The sequence below is a fragment of the Anolis carolinensis genome, chromosome 2, assembly GCF_035594765.1.
Source record: "Anolis carolinensis isolate JA03-04 chromosome 2, rAnoCar3.1.pri, whole genome shotgun sequence".
NCBI lineage: Eukaryota > Metazoa > Chordata > Lepidosauria > Squamata > Dactyloidae > Anolis > Anolis carolinensis.
In genome coordinates, this window is record NC_085842.1 from 236,626,911 (window position 1) to 236,653,180 (window position 26,270).

The window sequence follows — 26,270 nt, forward strand, 5'->3', positions numbered from 1 at the left end:
GGTTCTAAACTGATGTCAATTCCAACTTAGTTGTGTATTTTCTCCACACACCATAATAATCAAAGATACTTTTTAATATGAATCAGTTAAATAATCTATAACACTTTTCTTTTAGAATCAGTGAAATACAAAAAGTTGGTTGGAAAGAAAACTTTACGGGTGTGTCCGGGAATCATAGGTTGCACACACATAAATCTTCACTGAATGTGTTTTATAACATTTGTCCTGCTTGCTTAAAATGCATTTGAACTCTTTTCCCGCACTCTTTTTCCATTTATGATTGCTTTTCTATTTTCTTCCTGCTCTGCATTTTGAATTCAATGCACTAGCCCTTTCTTTTTCATCATTTCATACATTTTGTTTGCCCAGCACCAGCCCGCATGTCCTCAGCCACTGTTATTTTTCGTGTTCTCCACAGGCATCCAGTCAGTCAGATTCAGAGCCAGAAAAGACTTCATCTTGTAATTTGCCTCTGCCTCCTCCTTCAGTATCTTCAGGGATGAGTGGGGAGGTGGTGCCGCAGTCCTGTAACAAACACATGGAAGACAGGGATAAGGAAGACGAGTTTGGATACAGCTGGAGTAAGTTTTACTTTTGAGGTAGCCTTTTAGGGCACAAGGTTGTAATGCCCAAGTGGTACATCTGCATCTGTATAAGGGTAACGATTTTGAGTCTGCTTTCTAGGTCGTCCTTGATCAAGCTCATGTTGTGGAAATAAACACTTTTTTTTGGTTTGCATCCTTTGCCTTGTAAATTTGGATTCTATTGTGAGTCTATTATACCCATGGTTTTTTTTACATGGTTGTTGTTTCGCTTACAAGTCTAAAATTTGCTGTTGGAAGGAAATCGTATTTTCAGAACTGTAAAGAATTTTGTATTGTAAAGAAAGCATTGTGCGCAACACAAATATTCAAGTTGTTTATGTAATTATGAAAAGGAGAGTGGAAGATATAGTTTCGGCTCTTAAATTAAAATAGGTAAGAGGCATTTCCTCCCAGCTACAGTCAATTTCATTGGAAAAGAAGTATAGATCTGTATTTTAATTGTTTCAGTCTGTCTGAGATTATGTGTTTTAAAATAATGATAAAGTTTCCAAAAGTCAGCGCTGTCCATGTCACCCATCAGAATTTTTCTCTTGTTTATGATCAGAAAAGATCAGTCACCGGTATGGTAATCTATCTGGAGATCTGCACATGATAGAATTGGAGAAAGGGAAGGCTGGCTTAGGACTTAGCCTTGCTGGGAACAAAGACCGATCCAAGATGAGCGTTTTTGTTGTGGGAATTGATCCAAATGGAGCAGCTGGAAAAGATGGCAGGCTGCAGATTGCAGATGAGTTACTGGAAGTAAGTGTCTGGTAATTATACTTAGAACGAAGCCTGCTGACTCTGAGGACAGAAAAACATTTGATTATTGGTGTAAAATGCAGTCTTTAATTAACAGCATATTATTTTCATCAGTATGTCCCTTCTGTGTAATCATGATAGCTTTTTGTTATGAATGTTACATTTGGGTCTAGAATTGGTTTTCAACTATGATAGTACTGAGGGTGAATGTGGTAAAAGAAGAAAGTACTTTTGGTAACATTTAGACAAAAGAGTTATTTCACAACAACAAAACCCCACTTTAGGCTATAATCTGTACTTGCAATACAGCCACTGAACATAACAGGACTTAGTAGATTAATGACACATCTTTGGGCATCTCTGTTCAGAACCCCCAATTCCTGAAACATCTTGTCCTGATCTCCAGATAATGGATACCCTTCTACTAGTATTCAGATACTAATAATGTAGAAGTAGCCAGCAGATTTTCAAATTTCATTGTGTTGGTCTGAGATAAAGGGGTATATGGAGTGTATCATACATTGAATTGTTTTGAATGGAGAAAAGGTGGAAGCTATTTAGGAGTAAATAAAAGGTAAAGGTTTCTCTTGATGTTAAGTCCAGTCAACCCCCATGACTCTGGGGGTTGGTGCTCATCTCCATTTCTAAGCCGAAGTGCCGGCGTTTTCCGTAGATTCCTCCAAGGTCATGTGGCTGGCATGACTGCATGGAACGCTGTTACCTTCCCACTGGAGCAGTACCTATTGATCTACTCACATTGGCATGTTTTCGAACTGCTAGGTTGGCAGAAGCTGGAGCTAACAGCAGGCGCTCACTCCGCTCCCCGAATTTGAACCTGGGACCTTTCGGTCTGCAAGTTCAGCAGCTCAGCGCTTTAACACACTGAGCCACCGGAGTACCTATTCAATAAAAGGTGTCAGAGAACTTTGTGGATACAAGAAGCTTCCATTTGTTTGACTGGTTAGGGAGCAAAGCATTGTCAGAAAGTAGAATTCGTTGAAAAGTTGAACAGTAGTTGAAATCACAATAATTAAGCAATGTCTTAAATAAAACAAGAAGTTAAAACAATAGTAGCACATGATCTCTAAGATGCATGGGAACATAACATTTTGCAAAGTTTCTACACCAAAAGCTTAGTTAAATAATATTTTATAGGCGGTTAATACAGTATGTATTTTATAACTGAGAAGACCCATTAACTTACAATCAGTCAGCCAAGGTGAGTAAAGTCTGGACTTCCACAGACAATGCTATCTCTAGGTAACAAGATTGCCAGCCGGAAAGTAGATAAGTTGCTTCCAACAACTGGTACCAATTAGAATTGGTTTCCACATGGGCCCAGTAACTTACAGACAATCAGCTATTCCAAGTTGAGCAAAGTCTGGGGATCCACGGACAATTTGTTACCCCAAGGTATGCTGTGAGCTTCTCCCCTGTTCTGGCTCAACTAGCACACACTTGCAGACTGAGAGAGGGAGGAAGCAATTAACTCAGAGGCTTCCAATACTGGGATTCTTCTCTAGGACAAGGGGTGCATTACTCTTTAAAATTAATGCAGTTTGACACCACTTTAGTTGCCATGAGTAATACTATGAATCCTGGAATTTGGAGTCTGGAAAGGCACTGGCAGTCTTTGGCAGAGATTGCTAAAAATGGTAAAATTACAACTCCTATGATTCCAAAGAATTGAGCCATGGCAGTTAAAGTGGTGTCAGACTGCATTAATTCTATAGTGTAGATGCACCAAATGTGTACTTTCCTTGTTCTAATACAACAGGTTTGTGTATTTATTTATAATTGGGGCCTCCATCTTGTAGATGATGTGCAGCAGACCCAAAACAGGTTGGATGATTCAATGATTGACAATAAGAACTGGAAACAAGATTTATTTTTTAAAATAACTCTTTTTTATTATTTTCATAAATAAATGCTAAGACTCAGTGGTTATTTCCAATCTTTACTTGCATTTGTAAAATCTCCCCTAGTTCCTAATAATTGAATTGTTATTGAAGTCCTGGATTAATACAAAAAGGATTTGTGTTGCATTCTGACAAATTTATGTGAATAATCTTGACCGCTCAAAAGTGTTCAATCTAAAATCATTTTAAACACATAATAAACAGATTTCTTTAATGCATTTTTGTTTTCATTATACTGAAACTATGCTATTAATGTGGAAAATGTAAACACATTATTGAAATACTACGGAACCAAATTTATTTTTGTGTCATTTGGCCCATAAAATTATTGCAAATAAATGTATTTTATTTACTTTCATCTGTTATTAGCAATCTGCTCTTCCATGCCTTTCTCTTTCATACAATAACCAGTGAGTCACAAGATGATCAATTAGTTGTGGAAATTGATGATGATGTTCCCGGAATCAGCCAGCCTGCTGTAACCTAGCAAAGGACATTGTCAACTCAGTAAGCGAGCCAAAAACGAACCAACAGCTGGTGGAAATGTTGTGACACAGGGGAAATGTTTATAAACCAAAGCAGGATTATATAGAGAAATCAAGATTACTGCATTGCAATTTAATGGTTGAAGGGTGATTTTAATAAATAGTTAAAAACCAAGTATCCTTTTGTCTATGAAAGAATCGAATTAACATAATATAAAGTTGGCATTCTTATCTCTTCATGTTATTCTGATTTATTTAGATAAATGGACAAGTTCTATATGGAAAGACTCACCAGAATGCATCTTCAATAATTAAATGTGCACCTTCTAAAGTAAAAATAATATTTGTCAGGTAAGTGATTTTTCACATTTATTATTTTACCATTTATAAATATTTAACTGCACTTCTGTATAATCCGGATTCTGTGAAATTGGTGAAAGTTCTCTGGATTTTGAACTTATTTGCAAGACCAACTATTATAAGCAATCCTTTTTTTTAAAAAAAAGAACATTTATGTATCAAAATGTCCTTTCTTTAAAAAATGGCATTTTGATACTGTCCATAAATATAAATAGGTGGCTTTAAGTTGTACATGCTTCACATTGTAGAAACAAAGATGCTGTCCATCAGATGGCTGTTTGTCCTGGGAATTCAACAGAGACCTCTACTACATCTTCTGGGACTCAGCATGATGAGGTACATTATTTGACATTATTCAAATGAAATAACATTTTTAGTGACCAAAGGTTTTGTCTAATTTTTTACTGACTCGGCGCAAAGGTCAAAATACACTTTGACAAGGTGAGCAAATTTAATAGATATGCTTTAATTTAAGACTGAAATAAGAGGGAAATTGTGTATTCTGCATCTGTACTATTTATAGTAGATGAGATGTTAGATTTTTTGCATATATGTATGTTTTGATATAGGTTTCTTCTTTTTTTTAGGGTGAAGTGAATCTTCAGAGTCCTGTTTCATCTGTAGATTTGAGTTTATATAAGAATATTCAAAATGTGGAACTGCCTAAGGTAAATTGTATGGATGAGTTTTGTTTGATGCCGATCTTACTGTCCTTAAATGCATATCTGTTTGTGATTTCTTGAGTGTTAGCTGAGGGCGACCACTGCTGCTAAAAATTAGCAAAATGTCCACAAAAACACTTTTCTGTAAAGTTTCATTAACAGAATTTGTGTGGATCACTTTTATCTGACCATGTTTAATTATCTGGATTAGATACAGTCTACTTACATAGAAGACACCAATTTTGTGATTCTGGTAACACCTCTAGTATCCTGATCCAATTGATTCTCAAAGAGCCAACAATTGAGACTGAAAATTGCATGTGATTTGTGAATATAATTTGACTACCCCTAGTTTGTTCATATGCATGCAATAGAGGTTTAATGCAAATGTCTTAACTTTAAGTAAATTAACTGTGTTCTTTGGCATAGTCCTAGATTCAAATTTGAATGGAGGGGCAACTGAACTAGGCTTTGATGTAAATATCTTCTTGCTTTATAAAATATGGTTTTCAAGGTTTTTTTTCTGCCTCAAGCTTAGAATTCCCAAAGTTTTTTTTAATCAAAATGAAAAGTATCACTGCTAGCTAGTAATTAATCACATATGTTCACATATGAATTTAATATATGGTTCTAGGGAAAAACTGGGTAGGCGTGTTAGCATCTTTTCCAACAACAGCCCCCCTCCCTGGCAAGTTGGACTATAATTTTTGGTTTTGTAATGGACCATACATGTTAAGCTTCCTTGTTTGTTGACAAATATATTGTTCGGATACTCAAGAATTGTCGAACTGTGAGTCAAAGGCAATATCTTTTTTCTGGCTCTACTAAAAAAGGCTGACATAAATGGCCTCAACAGTGCTTTGAAAACTGTTTAGCTATGAGCTTGGGAGACTGTTTAAATGAGCTAACTATGTAGGGTGATCCTGATCTTATGGATGCAATCTATATGATTTCCTTCCTCTTACTCTGAACACTCTATTTAAAACGATTTTTTTCTGAGGAAGAGGTTCATTGCTTTTTTTGTATTCTCAGAGCTGGGATACCACCACCACTGCCCATGGAGAATCACTTCTCTAAACAATGGTTTACCTTATGTCCAAATGCAGTGTTCATTTGTATCTGTAACTGTCAAAAGGAAAACATTTTAAACTAAATTGCTCTAAAATCCATATAGCTTAGGTGCAAGAAGATCAATGCATTCAACCAAGAAATAAGATCTATCTATCTTTAAGTTTTAAAGGACAATAAAAGTTAAATTATAAATGTAAAGAGCTTAGACCATCCCAAGAGAACATAAAAGAAGCACTTGCCCTCTGCTCTCATAACACTCCTTTGAGGAAATGTATCAGAGCTGCACCCACTATAATCATTTTCTTGTCCAGGATTTCAGAAAGGGCAGAAGGATCTCCACTTGCTCTTCTCCACTAGAATAACTCTTGAGTTATCAACTGGTCATATCAGAATCCATAATTTTGCCCCCAAAACGTATCAAGTTACACATATAATCAACTTATACCCAAATGTATCCGGGTATGTTACAGTTTTTTTTAACAATTACAGAATGTATTAAATATATAGGTTTCAGGTGTGCACATTAGTCCAAGAGTTGCAGATCTAGTGATTGCTCAAAAATGAGCAGAGATGGGTTTTTTATATATCTATATATACTATAACTGAATAGTGTAGATTAATGCTCTTTCATAACTGTAGCTGTCTCCTGATTTATCTTAGGATCAAGGTGGCATAGGCATTGCCATTGGCGAAGAAGACACATTTAATGGTGTGGTTATTCAGAGTTTAACAGAGCATGGTGCAGCAGGAAAGGTAAGCACGGCGTAGTCAGGAAAGAAATTGATAAAATGTATAAGGGGTGACATCTCTTTCTCACTTCTGCCAAATCTCACCTTACTATGTTTGTTTTGATTTCAGGATGGCCGGATTAAAGTTGGAGATCAAATTTTAGCAGTTGACGATGAAATTGTTGTGGGATACCCTATAGAGAAGGTACTTGAGTAATGAATATGATGTGCTGATTATTATTATCTTTCTCCGCAACTGTTGAGGTGCTATGAAGATAAGGACCAAGACAACTTTAAGTAAAGTTTAAAAGAAAAGATGAATTGCACTAAAACTGTTCCCGACTCTCTTCTGAGCATATATTCCTGACAAAGAGAATGTTTTTGTAGGTTTGTATTATAGAATTTGAAAAGCTAATTGAAAACAAAATCTTATAAACATAGCCCAGTACACAACAATGAAGGCTTGCATACATGTTTATCCCTTTTCCTGTGGAAATTCTGGATCTTTAAATAGCAACAGGCAAATAGGGAAATTACACTCCAGCTGGGCCTCTCAAGCAGCTGTTTGTGGCAGAACAGATTCAGAAAGGCAAGATATAGAATAGAGAAATACAGCTGACATATTTCTTCAAAGAAACAGGATCTTCTCTCCTCTTGCAAGTCTAGTAAAATAGTCCATTAGAATACACTAGCCTAAAAATGAAATGCCTCTATCTATTGGTTACCTGATTGCATATTCTATTTGTTGTTCATCAAGTTTATCAGTTTGTTGAAGACATCAAAGCCCACAGTGAAGCTCACAGTCAATTCAGTAGAACAGGAGATTCAGACAGCTGCTCAGCCACAGCCACTGAGTTACAGTACTACTTCGGGTGAGAAAAATAATATCCAGCAGCCAGCAGTTGTTCCACCTTCTGAATCACCAGAACCGGAGTCAATTAAAAGTAAGAATCTTCCACTTTTCTCAGAATTAAATGAAATTAAAGAAAAAATGGGTTGGTACACACACACACACACAGGTTCCACGCATGTACATACAGAGAGTATTGAGCCAGTCATATGTGTCTTAGTATTCCATGAAGATACGAATCATAAAACGGTAATGCTGTTGAGCAATTTGTTACTGAACAGGAAGTTCATGACTATTTTCTAGAATGTAGGAATGCCCACATTCAGTGGGTTACCTAAGTAAGACATTTCTGTAGTGATCATTCACCTACGTTGTTTTTTTTAAAAAATATTTTCCCCATGTTTACCTCTTAGCAGATTGCATACTGGCTTTGTAACTTGCCCTTGTAAAATAGAAAGATGGTGATAGACCGGGCATGGACAAACTTTGGCCCTCCAAGTGTTTTGGATTTCTACTCACACAATTCCTAACAGCCTACTGGCTATTAGAAATTGTGGGAGTTGAAGTTCAAAACACCTGGGGGGCCAAAGTTTTCTCATGCCTGTGATGACTCATGGGCCTTGTAGTCCTGCTCATGACATTGTAATGCCTGATGAAGAAGAAAACTTGGGTTTTTTACCTTCCCAGTCAGAACTGGAATCTTCTCAGCCAGATCTTTCCCAGGCAGATCTGGGAACCTTGCACCTGCAAGAAAGTTGTGTCCCAGAAGTATGTCAAACAAACCCTGAGCCTACATCTCCCGTGTTCTCTCGCCATGAGTTTTGTAAACAACAGAGGGGTTTGGAAGCAGCTTCGCGCAGGAGTGCTAGAATAGCAGCTAAGAATGTAGCCAATTAAGCCTGCTTTTCGTGAGAATCTTTAAGGAGTCAAACATCTGGTCTCAGAGTTTAGCTTTCGTTTCTGGTTCCCAGAGAACTGCTTCGGCGGGAAAGTTAGACTCTATATAGGTGTTTTACCCGCGAAGTAACTTCGCGGAGTCAATTCGTCAGCCTCCGGAGCGAGTTGTGTCTGAACAGCGCGCTCCGCTTCAAGCCTCGTTCCTGCTCAAGCCTTGTCCTTGTTTCCAGCCTTCGCTCCTGTTTCCCAGCCTTTGTTTACCTACGGACCTTGCCTTGTTTCCCAGGACTAAACCTTGCCTTGTTTCACGGATTTTACCAAGTTATTCCACGGACCTTGTTCTTGTTCCTCGTTACCTTGTTCCACGATTCAAGCCTTGTTTCAAGTATCAAGTTATTTCCTAGCCTTGCTCAAGTTCATGGACTAAAGGACCTTGTCATCTCCCCTCACTTTGCCTGGCAAAGTGAGTGTTTCGGTTATTGGATTACAACTTTGGACCTTAATATTTCATATTGGACATTGTTTCTTTGGACTAATTTTGACCTTTCCTGAAAGGTCTGCTTCTGGACTAACCTTTACATTCGCTTTTATTAACTTTATATATTTCCTTAATAAAGATATTAGATAGAATCTGGCCTCTGCGTATGGTTATTGGTGCTCTGTAGCCTGGGTCGTGACAGTTTGACTCCGCCACCCATAAGCACCAATTAACCAAGGCCAGAATGTCTACCGGAACCGTGCCGGGCGGCCAGCCGATTACCTACACCATCGACAAGGATGAGGTGGACCGAATCCGTGATAAGCTCAATGCACAGGATGGGGAAATAAAGGGTTTGAAGGAACGCGGAATCCGTCTTCCGGCCATGGCATTGCCAACCAAGTTTACTGGAGAAGCTTCTAAGGTTCATGTTTTCCGTCGCCAATGTCAAGCTTATCTAGAGGCCCGTGATGCCGAGTTTCCCCAGGAAGACATCAAGGTGGCGTGGATTTACAGTCTCCTAGACGGGCCAGCGGCTAACTGGGCGACGGCTCTGTTCGACCAAGCCTCCCCACATCTAAGGTCAGCGCAACATTTCTTGGACCACCTTAAGGCGACCTGGGGAATCGAGGACAATTTGGAGGCAGCCGGGCACAAACTCCGCCGCCTCTTCCAAGGAGACAGACCCATGTCTCAGTACATAGCCGAGTTCCGAGTGCTGGCCCACAACACCGGCTGGAACGATGTTGCCCTCAGAGGACAATTTCGGGAGGGTCTCAACATTGAAATGCTGGAGGAAATCTCCAAGGTGGATCCTCCCCAAACGCTTGAAGCACTCATCGATCAATGTTTACGGGCTGAAGTCATGATTGCCAACAGGAAACAGTGGGTACGAGGCCAGAGCGGTAGAGCTGGGGCAAAACCCCCCGCTCCCGCCAGCGTTCAGCCGCGCCCAGTGTGGAGACCCCCACCACCATCCCCATACCCCAGAGGGAGCGAGGAGGTGCCGATGCAGTTGGGCAATGTGCGTCCCAGATTAGATGCCGCCGAGAAGGCCCGCCGCCAACGCCTAAATCTCTGTTGGTATTGCGGGAATGGGGGCCACTTCGCCAGAGAGTGCCCAGCCAAAGGGAAGCCCGCCGCCCGTCTTGCGGCGGCGTCCTCCACGGAGACGAAGGCGTCTGAGGCGGCTGGCACACAGCCGGCGGGGGAAGCCAACGACCGGGCGTAGAGAGGCTCGCCAACCCGGTCAAGAAACCCATTCAAGAGCCGCCAACCGGGGTCCTGTTCCTTCTAGTGGTCACCTTATGGTCAGCAAAAAAGGGACCCGTCATGATCCACGCCATGATAGACTCAGGAGCTACCAACAATTTCATTGATAGAGAGTATGCCGACTCTCTGGGATTACAATATCATGACTTCAAGAATGCCCGTGTGGTGCAAGCCATCGATGGCCGTCCTCTCAAGACGGGCCCCGTAAGCCAGTGGTCGGAACCCACCAGGATGTGGATAAGGGAACATATGGAAGAGATTTCCTTCTTTGTTACTGAGGTTCCCCATTTCCCTGTGATTTTGGGGATTCCATGGCTGACACTTCACGACCCAAGCATCTCCTGGTCCAACAGAGAACTGCAGTTTGCTTCAAGGTACTGCCAAAACCATTGCCTCGTAGCCAAGGTCTGCCATGCCACAGACACCGAGCCCATTATCACCTTGCCAAAGAAGTACTCCGAGTATTGGGATGTATTCAGTGAAAAAGAAGCCGAAAAATTACCCCCACATAGACCTTATGACTGTGCCATTGACTTGGTGGAGGGGGCCCCGATCCCACGAGGGCATCTCTACTCCCTGACTGAACCAGAGCAAGAAGCTCTCAGGGAATTCATAGAGACAAACCTTCGCAAGGGATTCATCAGACCCTCTCAATCCCCAGCCGCCTCCCCAGTGATGTTTGTGAAGAAGAAGTCAGGGGAATTACGCTTGGTGGTGGACTACAGAGCATTGAACAATATCACTAAACGGAACAGCTATCCCCTGCCCTTAATCTCGGACCTATTAGACCGACTTCGAGGAGCCAAGGTCTACACCAAGCTGGACCTACGGGGGGCTTATAATCTAGTTCGCATCAGAGAAGGGGACGAGTGGAAGACCGCCTTCCAGACTAAATTCGGATTATTCGAGTCCCGAGTTATGAATTATGGATTATGCGGAGCTCCCGCAACGTTTCAGCATTTTGTCAATGACATTTTTCAGGACTATCTAGATCGGTTCTTGATCATCTACCTGGACGATTTTTTGGTGTTTTCTAGATCACAATCAGAACATGAGAACCACGTTAAAATGGTGTTACAACGATTGCGGGATCATGGACTTTATGCCAAGCTGGAAAAATGCGCTTTTGATCTACAAGAGGTAGATTTCCTGGGGTACCGCATCTCGCCTCTAGGGCTCTCCATGGACCCGGCAAAAGTTTCAGCTGTATTGGAATGGCGGGCGCCAACCAACAAGAAAGAGGTGCAGCGATTCTTGGGGTTCGCGAACTACTACCGCAAGTTCATTCCAGATTTTGCCCGCTGGTCTGACCCAATCACCAGCTGCATCCGTGGGAAACAGCCCTTCTGCTGGACTGATCAAGCAGAGAAAGGGTTCCAGCAACTAAAGAAATTATTCACATCCCAGCCAATCCTTCAGCATCCAGATCCTGAAACCCTTTTTGTGGTGCAAGCGGACGCCTCTGATGTGGCAATTGGGGCTGTGCTCCTACAACCGGTGGGAGATCACCTTCATCCTTGTGCCTATTATTCTCGTCAACTTACCGCACCAGAGAGGAACTATACCATTTGGGAAAAAGAACTATTAGCCATAAAGGCAGCTTTTGAAACTTGGAGACATTGGCTAGAAGGGGCCAAATTTCCCATTGAAGTCCACACTGATCATCGGAATCTAGAACATCTAAGAACTGCCCGCAAGCTAAATCAGAGGCAGCAACGTTGGGCTTTATTCTTTGAACGTTTCAACTTCCAGATTCATTATGTGACCCCAGCCCAAACCCAGCAAGCAGATGCCTGGGCGCAGGACCAACTTCGCCAAGGTCTGCATTTTCCCTTTTCGCTTAAAGATGGACTGCTTTGCTATAGAAATCATGTTTATATCCCACCCGGACCGGGCAGGGAAAAAGCACTTCGTCTGTGTCATGACTGCAAACCAGCAGGGCATTTCGGACTATTTAAAACCATGCATTTGATCCTAAGAGATTTCTGGTGGCCCAAGATCCGCAAAGATGTGGAAAAATATGTCAACACCTGCCCAGTATGCCAGCGCTCCAAGATAAGAAGGGAGAAGCCCTCAGGGCTTCTACACCCCCTTCCTACCCCATCTCGCCCATGGGAAATAATTTCTGCGGATTTTATCACTGACTTACCACCTTCCTGTGGATTCACCACGGTCCTAGTGGTGGTGGACCTTTTCACCAAGTTAGCCCATTTCATTCCCTGTGAAGGCCTTCCCACGGCCCAAGAGACTGCAGATTTATTCCTCCAACATGTTTTCAGACTACATGGATTGCCCAAGAGTTTGGTCACAGACCGTGGATCCCAATTCACCTCTCGTTTCTGGAAGGCACTACAAAAACTATTGGGCATAGACTCTCGTTTATCTTCAGCTCATCATCCCCAAACGGATGGGCAAACGGAGCGCACCAATGCCACTTTGGAACAGTACCTTCGCTGTTATGTAAACTACCAACAGGACAATTGGGCTTCTCTGTTACCACTGTCGGAGTTTGCCTACAACAATGGAGTCCAGGCTTCTACAAAAGAAACGCCGTTCTTTGCAAACTACGGCTTCCATCCACGTTTCTTTCCCCCTGTCATTGAAACTTCAGAAGTTCCCGCAGCAGAAGATTGGCTGCAGGAACTCACAGCGGTGCAACAACTTTTGCTCCAGCAACTGGAACAAGCCAAGGAGGACTATAAACGTCACGCGGACAAACATCGCCAGCCGGGCCCCGAAATCAAGGTAGGAGATCGGGTTTTTCTGTCCACTCGCTTTTTGCCCTCCCATCGCCCTTGCCGGAAGTTAGATGCCCGTTTCATTGGTCCCTATCCAGTGGTGGCGCAATTAAACCCCGTGACTTTCAAACTCCAACTTCCGCGTTCAATGCGCATTCACCCAGTGTTTCACCGCTCCCTGCTCCTTCCGGCGGATGGTGTGCGGTCAGATGTAGACCGGCCGGCCCCCGTCCCTATTTTGGTGGATGGGGAGGACGAGTTCGAGGTTCAGGACATTTTGGATTCTCGCTTTCACCGCCGCCGCCTGCAATATCTCATTGACTGGGTGGGTTTTGGCCCTGAGGAACGCTCTTGGGAAGACGCCTCCACAGTCCATGCTCCTGATCTAACCCGTCGCTTTCATCAAACCTATCCCGCCAAGCCGCGAGCTCGCGCCTCGGGGAGAGAGTCCCAGTTTGGGAGGGGCCTTGAGGAGGGGGATAGTGTGATGACTCATGGGCCTTGTAGTCCTGCTCATGACATTGTAATGCCTGATGAAGAAGAAAACTTGGGTTTTTTACCTTCCCAGTCAGAACTGGAATCTTCTCAGCCAGATCTTTCCCAGGCAGATCTGGGAACCTTGCACCTGCAAGAAAGTTGTGTCCCAGAAGTATGTCAAACAAACCCTGAGCCTACATCTCCCGTGTTCTCTCGCCATGAGTTTTGTAAACAACAGAGGGGTTTGGAAGCAGCTTCGCGCAGGAGTGCTAGAATAGCAGCTAAGAATGTAGCCAATTAAGCCTGCTTTTCGTGAGAATCTTTAAGGAGTCAAACATCTGGTCTCAGAGTTTAGCTTTCGTTTCTGGTTCCCAGAGAACTGCTTCGGCGGGAAAGTTAGACTCTATATAGGTGTTTTACCCGCGAAGTAACTTTGCGGAGTCAATTCGTCAGCCTCCGGAGCGAGTTGTGTCTGAACAGCGCGCTCCGCTTCAAGCCTCGTTCCTGCTCAAGCCTTGTCCTTGTTTCCAGCCTTCGCTCCTGTTTCCCAGCCTTTGTTTACCTACGGACCTTGCCTTGTTTCCCAGGACTAAACCTTGCCTTGTTTCACGGATTTTACCAAGTTATTCCACGGACCTTGTTCTTGTTCCTCGTTACCTTGTTCCACGATTCAAGCCTTGTTTCAAGTATCAAGTTATTTCCTAGCCTTGCTCAAGTTCATGGACTAAAGGACCTTGTCATCTCCCCTCACTTTGCCTGGCAAAGTGAGTGTTTCGGTTATTGGATTACAACTTTGGACCTTAATATTTCATATTGGACATTGTTTCTTTGGACTAATTTTGACCTTTCCTGAAAGGTCTGCTTCTGGACTAACCTTTACATTCGCTTTTATTAACTTTATATATTTCCTTAATAAAGATATTAGATAGAATCTGGCCTCTGCGTATGGTTATTGGTGCTCTGTAGCCTGGGTCGTGACATGCCTGTGCAGCTAGACCATGAAAGATGCAAAGTAATGCTTCCAGGATTCAACACATAACCAACTATAGGTCTATAACAGTTAGAGGTGTGTAATACATTAAGTGAGAGCCAGCTTGGCATATTGATTTAACAAAGATTCTAGAGAACTGGGCTTGAATTCCTTCTTGGACATGGAAACCCACTGGGGTGATCCTGGTTAAGACACTTTTTCAGCCGAAGCAAAAGCAATGGTAAACTCTCTCTGAACACATCTTGCCAAGAAAATGCCATGATTGGCTCACATTAAGGTCATTCAAGTATGGAATGATTTGAAGACGCACAAGAACATCAATTTACAATATATTTGACTGCAAATTACATCCAAAACAAATACATATAGATAGAAACAAATATATAATAAATATATTTGGGGCTCAAATATGTTGTGGTATCCAAATTCCATTGACAATGCAAGAATTTGTAGTCCACAGAGAGTATTGCTTGTATGCCCTGGATTTATCCAAGGATCCCAGAACAATAGTGGCTTCCATAGTTGATTCTGAAAAAAAAAAATCAAATAAGTATAAAAGGAGCTTATTTCCATATTCCTGCTAAAGCCCCCTTGAAATTAATGGTATTTAAGCCATAACAGCAATTAATTTGTCCCACTGATGCCAGTGGAATTTAAATATAGTTAATGATTTCTGCATTTGAGTTGTGTAAAAAAAATCACTTCAGCTCACTTTTTCTCCTTCCTTTTCTATGGTTATCTTCTGACACAGTTGTGCGTGTTCGTACATTTAGTTCCTTAATTTAAAGTATCTTTAAAATTGGTTTCCTAAAATACCGCATATAGCATTTCTTTGTTATACTAATATTTATCTGTTTTCAGACACAAGCAGGTCTTCAACTCCAGCAACATTAGCTTCTGACCCAACAACATGTCCCATCATCCCTGGCTGTGAAACTACAATTGATATTTCCAAGGGACGTACTGGTCTCGGCTTGAGCATTGTAGGAGGAGCTGACACCTTGCTGGTTAGTAAAGACAGGACTTCACAATCTGTATAATCTAGAGATGAAACTTGTTTCATGAAAACTTGGTGCTAGCATAATCCTAAGTATGTCCGCTTAGAAGTAAAGTTCATTGCACTCAGTATTGGTCACCGAAAGATAAATGTATAGTGGACTGCAGTGGTAGACATATATTGTGTTAGCGGAATAAATGGAAAAAAGCCCATACATGTCTGTTCTCAAAAATGCATTTTCTAACTATAAACAAACTGGACAAGTTTTTTTTAATAAAATTATTCATATTGATTCTTTTTTGTATTGAAGAGTATTTGAACATCTACATAAAAGTTACCAAATATTACAAAATATGTTAGTTGCGCAATCCTTTTTGATGTCATTTTAAGTAATATTAGTATACCCCTATAATATAGTATAATTGTTTTTGCAATATAGTATTATATAAAACGGGAGCCCCTGGTGGCGCAACAGATTAAACCGCTGAGCTGCTGAACTTGCTGACCAAAAGGTCAGTGGTTTGAATCCAGGGTGCGGGGTGAACTCCCACAGTTAGCCCCAACTTCTACCAACATAACTGTTCGAAAACATGCAAAATGTGAGTAGATCAATAATCAGCTCTGGCTGATTACTTGGGGTTTCATTGCATTTTACATCCTTGTGAACTCTCCCTATTTCTTAGGTTTGGCATAGTTTCAGTACACACATATGTTGTCTAATACTACTGCCTCTAAATCTACAGGGAGCCATTATTATCCATGAAGTTTATGAAGAAGGAGCAGCTTCCAAAGATGGAAGACTGTGGGCTGGTGATCAGATCTTGGAGGTATAACATAAAGTGTATTGTTCATCTTCAATGTTGTAAGCATGCATTGTTGGGTGCAGGGAGGAAAATAACTAAAAGAGTTATCCAGTGTCTTCTTCAATTAAAGTCATGGACGGATTCAACTTCTTATGTCTGCCATTACATTTATTTTCCAGGTGAATGGTATTGACCTAAGGAATGCGACACATGATGAAGCCATAAATGTTCTCAGACAGACGCCTCAAAAAGTCCGCCTCACTGTTTATAGGGACGAAGCCCAATATAAGGAGGAAGACATGTATGACGTACTTAGCATAGAATTACAAAAGAAACCAGGAAAAGGTCTTGGACTCAGTATTGTTGGGAAAAGGTACGTTCATGAAGAACTTTCTGAAACTGTAATGTCTTTGAATAGAGGATAATACCAGACAGAAAATATTAGCAAGAAGGCAGATTCATCACCCCTTATGTTAGGTTTCAAGTATGATCCAAACAGCAGAAAACTGGATCTTGGCTTCAGAGATCTATTTTCAGCCCACCCTTCTTTCTTTCTGGTCCATGTATTCTGCAAGTCAAACTTACTTTCCTTTCTGTGCAGTTCAAATTAGAGCACCTACAAAATAGAACTATATAGAAGAAGAAGACAGATATAAGGAAATGTTGTTCTGTTTGCAATGGTGTGCTATAAATAGTTATCACAGCTTCCTCTTTGCACCAGATGGCAAACCTACTCAGAAAACAGCAAGGGCCTGTTATGTTTGTACCACTTGCGTGCAGAAAGCCTTAAGGAATAATTTAAGAATGCACCTCTTAAGCCCCTTAAGAAATATGGAGCCCCCTTGATCTAAAACATTGTTATACTTGAGAATTCCCTTCCTGTTGAAACTCAGATAGGAAACAAAGATAAGATGGTGCTATTACTTCATAATAGAATATTGTTTCATTATGGCAATACTAAATGCGTTACAGCCTTGTCACTCGCGCTGGGCATTTGGAGTCAACTTTGCTTCAACAAGCATTTCAAGTGGGTATCTGAAAGACTAGATCTCAGACCAACACATTATTGGGAAATTATATCTTATCCCCCTCCCAACCCATCAGCTTTGTGGGGGGAGTGATATGGAAAATAACTGCAAAAGAATCAGGACATTTCTTATATATGTTTCCTCCCCACCAAATTCCCAGTGAGATTATTGTGTAATGTATTTTAAAATAAAAATATGTGTTTTAAAAACCACGTTTTAAATCATTCTTAAAAACTGGCTTATTTTCTTTCTCACATGCTGCAGTCTGAGGGATATAATAATCTCACCTTTTAAATGCCACTATTTTTTGAAGGATAATGAGACACAGCTAGACAAAATCTACCTTTCCTGGAGTCTGTGACTCTTCCGCCCTTCTTTTCACACTTGCTGTTTGTTAAATGGAACCCAGTATTTATTATATACATGGAATCTGGACAAATCCCTTCCTGTGATTTTTAAATTTTTATTTTATTTTTAGCATACTTATCCCTTTAAGAACATAAACCTTTTGAACACATAAACCACTCTCTTTTGTGGCATGATGTCAGTTTTTAGCATTTTTGGACTGCAGGAAGAAATTTGTTTTTGTTGAATGAATTAAGAGCTTGGAAAGGTTAGTTCTTATGCTACAGCTTCCTCAGACAACATGATCAGTGGCCATGCTGGCTCAGGGATTCTGGGAGTTGTAGTCCAAAAGGGCAAATTTCCCAAGCTCCTGGGTTGAAGTAATGGCATGACATTGATTCTTACGTGTACCCCACCTGTCAGCATTACATGCACATACATGCATAAGGTCTGCGTGTGCAATGCTGTTGTGCTAGACTGTTTGTGCTTGGAAAAGAGGAAGAAAGAATTTGTGTCCATACAGCAAAATAATGCAACTCATTTTCATGCAAATGTGGATAGCAATGAACCTACTGGGAGGCATACACTAACCAATATTAGATTTTTTTCATTACAAGTCATTTTTTATCACAAAACATTATAGAATATTATAGACAAACCATCAAACCACATAAATCCGTATTGTAATTGCAGAAATGATACTGGAGTATTTGTATCAGACATTGTCAAAGGAGGTATAGCAGATCTAGATGGGAGATTGATGCAAGGCGATCAGATATTAATGGTGAATGGTGAAGATGTTCGAAATGCTAACCAAGAGGCAGTGGCTGCTTTGTTAAAGGTAAAGACAGAACAGTAGATAAAAAACTATTACATTATTTCAGACTAAGACCTATGCTTTATTGAATCAGTGCTTATCACTGTCTTTTACTACTTTATTTAATATGATTGGAATGAATTATTCTGCTGTCATTCTAGAGACAATCTAAAGCTTCAACTATTGAAGTTCTCTTAAATTTTAGATGTACTACTTCTCTTATTAGATTTTTATATGTGACACCGAGATTGGCATTTGCATCCCCCAAATTTATAAAGCAAATAAAAGTGCTGTGTTTTAGAAATGACTCCAACTTACATTTATTATTTCTTTCATCACACCCAGAACTAACTTTCTAAGATTTTATAAATGATGTCTTCTGATTTAGCACTAAATGGTTCAGCAAATGGCTGTGAAAGGCTATGTTCTAGGCAAGATCTTCTTAGCATTTCCACTAAAAAATTTGGGTTGTATTTTGTAGTGTAAGAAACAACTGGAAAGCATCATGTAAATTGTGTTGATTTTTCCTACTTGGAAACAAAGAGGGAAAGACCTGGTGTTTTGTATGTCCTATTTTTGACAGAATGGTTAGTAGTTAGACATCAGTGATCTCCTGTATTTCATTACATATATTGAGGCCAGTGAAGATACCTATTAGGGCATCCTTGCTGAGTATTTGGATAGGAGCTAATATGCTGGACTCAGAAAGAGCCTGCTGTAGTTGACTCTGGTGTTGCTGGAATTTTGAATTGTGAGCCCAGTTTCTTCATCTGGTGAGCATTTAATGAAAACTGATTCACTCTTGGCATATTCACCATTTGAGTGAATTGCCTTTCCCCATATGTTACATTTAGATAAAAACTTTGACTCTAAAGCACTGGAGTGAACTGGCAGTACAATTTTGTTAGAATTTTGTTAGAATCTGAATATTACTGTGCCAGTTGCCATGAAATTCATCTGATTTTTCTGTCCCTTTTATGAACTTTCTCCTGTAGAAATCTCATTTATGTCGCTGAGCCCAGTTGGCAACTGTGGACAATGTCATGGTTTTAGATCTGGTCAATGCCAACGTTGGTTTAGCATGTAACTGTCAACACAACAGGGTTTTCTGTTGGTAACTGTCTGAATTAGTCTTTGATCTTCCTTTTTAAGTGGGATGTGCCTTTAATGATCTTGGGTTAAGGAATCTGTGTCTTACAAATAATGCCTGCTCTCTAGTGCTCATTAGGTACAGTCAGACTAGAAGTTGGAAGAATAAAGGCAGGTCCATTCCATTCGGAGAGGAGAACGTCTCAGAGCAGCCAGGTTTGTAACTGCTTGCATTGGCTTCATTTGGAACCATCACAAGCACTGTTAAATTATATAAGCAAATAAAAAGGGAATTGATTTTGTAGTGCCAGTGATTTTTCTGCGGAGACCTATCGGAACTGAAATAAAACCGAAAGCCAAGTACATAAAAAGCATTTTATGTACTCATTTCCATGCTGGATTTATCCTACGTTTTGTTAAATAGCTCTGATTCTCAGAGGTGAGATGTAGCAGAAACCTGATCAAAAGACAAGATGTAGCTAAGTTATATTGAATGTTAAATTGACAGTTAGATATACGACTTCTGCTATCATAGTTAAACTTTTAGGGCATGTTGTTTCCACACACCCTGTTTTTTCTGTCCCTTCCTGTGAGCAGTGCATTGTGTACAGGAATATTCTTCTTAGTGGTGTGACTTCAAGTCATTTCTAACTTATGGAAACTCTAAAGTGATCCTTCCAATGTAACTTACCCAGAGTCCCTCAGTGGGTTTCCCTCTGGTTTCTGAAGTTATAGTCCTGCATGTGCTTTAGTGGTTCATGTAAAAAAAGGGACATGGTTCATCATCATCTTCCTCTTACAGTGACTTTGCTATGCTTGCAGTCAAGGTAGCTGTGGAAATTACTGATTTAGTGAGGGCAAGCTTGCAATATCTCATAGAACTAGGAATTCTTTTCTCTCTCCCAATAAATAATTTCCTGGTGCACAATATTTTATATCGATCTGTCACAAATTTACTCTCACTACCCTTATATTCAGCAAACAGTCATAATTGCAGACCCATGCATGTGCTTTCGCTCCTTAAGAGATCTTGAGTCCAACTGATAGGCATAATTAAAAAATGACAAAAATATGAGGCAACATTGGTAGAAATTCATGTGGAAAGAAAACAGGATATAAGGACCTAGGAATTATTCTCCCTGGTATTTTTCTCTCTCTCAGGTCAGTGAAGGAAGTGGCAGCCTCTCATCCTTCAGTTTCCCAGGTTCTGGATTGAATGCACCTGAAAGTTATGAGAACACTCTGAAGAAGAATTCCTGTAAGTTTCAATCAGGGGAGACATGAGCTTGGAACATTCTTATTTGTTTGTTTGGTATATTTATTTTGGTAGTTATTCAGTTTCTGTCACACTATTCTTTCCTTTTTGCAGTGGCATCTGAAATACAAGGATTACGAACAGTGGAAATCAAAAAGGCAAGTAGAATAATAATAATAATAATAATAATAATAATAATAATAATAATAATAATAATAATAATAATAATAACAACAACTTTATTTTTATACACCGCCCCATCTCCCCAATGGGGACTCAGAGCGGCTTACATGGGGACCAAGCCCGAAAACATACAACAATAAAATGATAAAACAATTATACCAACAATAAAACATCAATATCAATAAAACCAACATAGTAATCAACATATAGCATAAAATATTAAAAGCAGGAGTAAAACAAGGATCTGGGCCAAAGTGCAAAATATATCAAATGGGAGAGGTAGTTTCTCAATAAAGTGCAAAATAGTAGTGGCAGAAAAAACCTGTAGTTGAATGGGCAGATAGTTCAACCTAATAGTTAATATTGTAGTTAATCGTAGAATGTATCTTGCTAAATGCTGAGTTTACCAACTGGATGACTTTGGGCAAATCACACTGTCTCAGACTAAGAAGAAGGCAAGGGCAACCATCTTCTTAGCAAATGGGATTGTAATAGGTTAGAATCAACCAAAAGGCAGGAATATTCTTGTTTTGATCATCACAATGAAAGGTGTGTTTTTTTCTACCAATTTTAGTAGGGAAAATAAACATTTGATCATTAATTCTTCAAAATTGGAATAGTATTTTCTTAAAGCAGAATTTAAGAAAGGCATAGCTCACTTGTTGCTTTTCAGATTCTCTGGAACAAAACTAGCTGTAAATATTTAATTGGGAACACAGTTTTCTTTATATAGCATAGCACTGTTACTTCCATTAGAAAGGTTTTGGTTTTTCAAGTGACAACTTGTTTATAATCAGAGCTATTTTTATTTACAAATTTCCTACTTTCTTTTCTTATGGATGAGTTAAAAATATGTTGGGAAGTTAGACAAAATATGGTATAGGATTTTTTAATCAACCAAGGAGTGTTAATGTAAGGGTTAAATAGCTTGTTTGCCCAAGCCTATCCAGAGCTTTGAAACATTTATTTTTGGGCTACAGTTTCCAAAATTTCCCAGCTAGTGGCCATTGTGGCTAAGGGAGTCTGCAAATTGTAGTCCAAAACTATAATCATTTTCATACGTTCTGATATCTTATTGGAAATTGTAAAGGTGCAAATGTTTTGAAAACTGAGATGGACATCCTGCAGATGGATCACATCTCTTTCCATTGTGAGACACTAAGAGGTAAATCATTTCTCAAAATATTTACCACAAGGGCTGTGGTAGTTCCCCATTACTATGATCCGTTTTTGTTTTCAGTACATATAAATAAAATATAAGATATTCTGCCCTACCCCCCATTTGTAGATGGTGGGTTTTTCGGCAATATAGTCACTGTCTTGTAAACTAGGTTTGCCGAAAGGAGTTCTTCCAGTACAAACTGTGGAACACTTCTTAGTGGGAAGTAGCATGAAGCTTCGATGTCCATGAAGGCTGTTGCTGTCTCCGCTCAAGACTGAATGAGACATAATATCTCACCATTGTGTTACTTTATGGAAAGTCACAGTACTGGCACCGGCTGTTATCTGAAATGATGATCTCCCAATATTCATCTACTGTGATTTAAAACTTGTTCAAAATATGTACAGAATGTATCAAACATTACTGTTTGTTGTTCTTTACATTTTCTGCCACAGGGCCCTTCAGATTCTCTGGGAGTTAGTATTGCTGGAGGAGTTGGAAGCCCTCTTGGAGACGTTCCCATTTTTATAGCCATGATGCATCCCAATGGAGTTGCAGCACAAACGCAGAAACTTCGGGTAAGAAGAAAGCAATAAAAAATGATCTAGCTTCAAGTATCTTGCAAAAGGTTTTGCTGCTTTTATCTGCTTGTTAACTATATAAGAAAATGTTGCCTTAGCGGGCAAGTGGGAATTATGTGGCCTGTAGACTGATTGTCGTCTTTGGAGAAATTCTGTGCAACCCTTGATGCACTGAGACTTCCCTCTCAAATATTTTTTTAAAATGTCAAAATGCTTCAACTATTTGCAATCAAACAACATCTCATGGGAATAATTGAGACTTTGCTCAAGTCCAAAGTAGCAATAACTCCTTCAAACAATAGCTCCTTCAAGTTGCAGAAAGTGGTGAAAGCACTATGGCCCACAAAGGGTCATGAAGTGCTGAAAATGGCCCTCCAGTACCATGTGCCTACTCCTGTCTTAGTAGGCAAGCAAATCTTTGTATTTTGGTTTTTTAAAATGTATTTAGTAGTCTGAAAAACTCCCAAAACATTCTACTCATTTCACTCCTTAGCAAGTAGGCATTATTTTTCCTTGCGGAATTGATAATAATTCAGTCTCAGGATATTGAAATGAGAGCAGCATGGCATAGTGGTTTGACTATTAGACTATGACTTTGGAAAGCAGGTCTAACTCTCTTCACTTCAGAGGAAGGCAAAGGCAAACCCATTGGCTGGTTTCTTATCATTAGTTAAATGCTAAAAATGAGGTTGGGCAGGTGTACAAAGGCTTTGTCAAAAGACACTTCTTTTTCAGGTGTTTTTAAGCTTCTTTATGTCTGCACTGTCTTTGTTGAAAACTTGGTTATTATTGATGTCTGATTTCTCTTTTACTATGACTCCGTTTCTTTATAGGTTGGAGACAGAATTGTTAGCATTTCTGGAACATCTACAGAAGGCATGACTCATTCTCAGGCTGTTAGTTTGCTGAAAAATGCTTTGGGCACAATTGAAATACAGGTAAAATTAAAGCATGTTTTCATTGATCTTCAGAGAATAGATTCAAGCTTTATTTTCAAGCTGTGAACATAAAAAGGAAATCTGTGAAGTTTAGAGAAGAATCTGGCTTTTGATGGCTATTATTTTTGGTGTGTTTCATTTGTCTTATGATTTATCCATATTGTTAAAAGCGAAAATTGCTTTGTTGCACTTTTTTCTGCAAAATATCCAGAGATTTGTAATCAGTATGTTTCTGAAGATGATTTTGGGTAGTCATGGGCTGGGGAAACAGGGGGAAGAGTGCAATTGGAAGCATTTGAGAGTGATCACAGAAAAGCATTTACCCAGTCTTGTCTGTAAAAATATATCTGTCCTTTATGTGATCATCTACTGTATAAACATTTTCAAAATACTTTTGCATCAAAATGATTCTGTCCCAGCCATACTTACTGCTGCCAAGGTAATTTCATGTCTCATTTCTGATATATAGGGGACAATCATTCAGAGTACCACTACCTTCTGAAGAACATGGTCCCACCCCCCACCCCCCCACCCCCCAATGAATCTTACTGACTTTAGTCTACACAGGCCTAAATCTGTTTGCAGGTTCCAGCTAGAATACACTTATTAAATCAATGGGATTTATATCGCTGTTGATGTAGACTATAAAAAGTGATTCAGTGGATCTACTCCAGTTGGGGCTGCATCTATGCAATGAACTTGCTGTAGACCAGAAACCCTCCCTTTCTAGTCAGATGTAGAGCCAGAGAACTGCAATGGCCGACTGTCCCTTGCAATAGTCACAGAATGCTTCACTAGAGCAGTGTTTCAAATATTTATGTATTTATATACCTTATTTATACCCCGCCTTTTTCTACTCCAAGGGGGACTCAAGGCGGCTTACAAACAACACTTATACAATGCCTTAAGGCATAAAACATAATCATTAGATAAACATAATCATGAGATAATTAATTTTTGAAAGAAAAGATGCACTAGAAAACAATTTAAAAAACACCCAAAGCACTTGAATTAACGTATTATACAAGCAAAAAGGCAACATTCCACCTGAATTAAGTATAAGGTAAAGGTAAAGGTTTCCCCTGACGTAAAGTCCAGTCGTGTCCGACTCTGGGGGTTGGTGCTTTAACACACTGAGCTACCGGAGGCTCCGAATTAAGTATAGGGATGGGGAAAACAAATTGGAATGAATGTTTAATTTAGAAGCTTTCAGTGTTGGTTCCATTGTTTAATTCAGATTAATCATTTAGGATTGAAAGACTGAGAAAGCCAAGCAATACAGAGCATGAGAAAAGAGAAAACCCTGTTTATAGGAATATCTTCATGTTTCCTGTAAGAACAGTCAGAGCTCCCTCTCAAAGTTCTTAAGTGACCCACAAATGGTAGCATGTGTTAATTTAAAAATTCAATAATTAGAAGCTTGGGGATGTTGCTGTCTGGTATGTAGAATTCCATTCTGTTTCACTTTATAATCTGGATACACATTTCCTTTACAAACCTGCAGGTTGTAGCTGGTGGAGATGTCAGTGTTATAACCAGCCAGCAACAAGATCCACCAACATCTAGTCTTTCATTTGCAGGACTAACATCAAGCAGCATATTTCAAGATGATTTAGGGTAAGCACTTTAAAAATACATCACTTTGAATGTGCTTTCTCTTAATTCATCAGTAAGCAAACTAATTTAAAATAGACACCATCCTATATGAAAGTTGTTAAAGTTTTGAGGGCCTGAATGCAATTGGGATTGATGGCTTCTGTGTCGATGGAGCAAGTGAATATCTTCCATGTTTTAGACTAAAGGTCCATAAAAGTAGCCAACCTACACCCTTCAATACTTGGGTCTCCACAAAACCAACATATTGGATTAGTATGGATATGGAATGTATTTGAACTCATGACTTGAAAATCGCATACATTATGAGGAACTACAATCCCATTTCTGCAAATTTTGTTTGAAAGCATTCCCTTACATTGCACATTGGTCCACCATCACATTTCTTGGAAACTCTTGTCAACATTCAGTTTCTGAAAGCATTCGACACACTATCATGGGGGTGGAGTCAGGGAGGATGTTTTTTCAGGTGCCATTCTTTTACAGTTGTGACAGTAATGTACCACCGAGTGTGTGTGTGAGAATCTTGAGGAAATGGTAGTGAACATTCCGGGTTCTAGCTCTGTGAAAATATGAGAGCCTTGTTGAGTAAGAACCTGAAGTAGTGAGATGTGACTACTACTAGGCTTCAAGCATCAGAGAGGAACTCACCCCCACCTTCATTACAGACCTCCACAATACAAAACCATCACTCTGGATCGAGGACCAGATGGCCTGGGCTTCAGTATTGTTGGTGGGTACGGAAGTCCTCATGGAGATCTACCCATTTATGTTAAGACAGTATTTGCAAAGGTAAGAGCAAAATCAGAAGATTCATATTGTTCAGTATTAACATATCCGATACATTCATATCGATCTTAGCCAGCGGATAATGGGTTAACTCCTGCCACTGCCCAGGCTAGGTAAGAGAACATGTTATTTTAAAATGAACATCTGATGTCCTCATCTCTTCATGCTTCAGTTGTTCTTCCCTGCCTCGCCCAGAAAAAGTCAAATGTCTGTCTCCTCCACTTTCTCTGGCCTTATTTCTTCAATCTAATTCTGCTTCCTTCAAGATTGAAGATATTCTCGAATTCCAACAATCAGGACTTAAGCCAGACAGCAGTACTAGCATTAATTTTGTCTTAATCTAACCTATATTGAGAGATTTCCCAATGGGGCAACCCTCTTCTATTCTCCTGTGA

The 26,270-nt window shown here is 39.9% G+C and overlaps 1 protein-coding gene across 22 annotated transcripts in view; it reads left to right on the forward strand.

The window, feature by feature from the left end:
• The window catches only part of mpdz (multiple PDZ domain crumbs cell polarity complex component), a 134,522-nt gene that overhangs the window by 100,815 nt on the left and 7,437 nt on the right, over positions 1–26,270 (forward strand). For 17 of the 22 annotated variants that reach the window (XM_008103128.3, XM_008103131.3, XM_008103127.3 and 14 more), the window contains 19 exons: positions 419–581; positions 1,150–1,346; positions 4,010–4,101; positions 4,359–4,446; positions 4,698–4,778; positions 6,504–6,596; positions 6,702–6,776; positions 7,329–7,515; positions 15,136–15,281; positions 16,015–16,098; positions 16,254–16,447; positions 18,141–18,288; positions 19,483–19,569; positions 20,515–20,611; positions 20,723–20,766; positions 22,409–22,531; positions 23,368–23,472; positions 24,977–25,089; positions 25,755–25,878. In XM_008103128.3, the coding sequence (XP_008101335.2) occupies positions 419–581; positions 1,150–1,346; positions 4,010–4,101; positions 4,359–4,446; positions 4,698–4,778; positions 6,504–6,596; positions 6,702–6,776; positions 7,329–7,515; positions 15,136–15,281; positions 16,015–16,098; positions 16,254–16,447; positions 18,141–18,288; positions 19,483–19,569; positions 20,515–20,611; positions 20,723–20,766; positions 22,409–22,531; positions 23,368–23,472; positions 24,977–25,089; positions 25,755–25,878 (2,241 nt within the window). The remainder of the gene's footprint in view (positions 1–418; positions 582–1,149; positions 1,347–4,009; positions 4,102–4,358; positions 4,447–4,697; positions 4,779–6,503; positions 6,597–6,701; positions 6,777–7,328; positions 7,516–15,135; positions 15,282–16,014; positions 16,099–16,253; positions 16,448–18,140; positions 18,289–19,482; positions 19,570–20,514; positions 20,612–20,722; positions 20,767–22,408; positions 22,532–23,367; positions 23,473–24,976; positions 25,090–25,754; positions 25,879–26,270) is intronic. The other 5 variants (XM_008103133.3, XM_062971927.1, XM_008103141.3 and 2 more) reach the window with 2 other exon arrangements.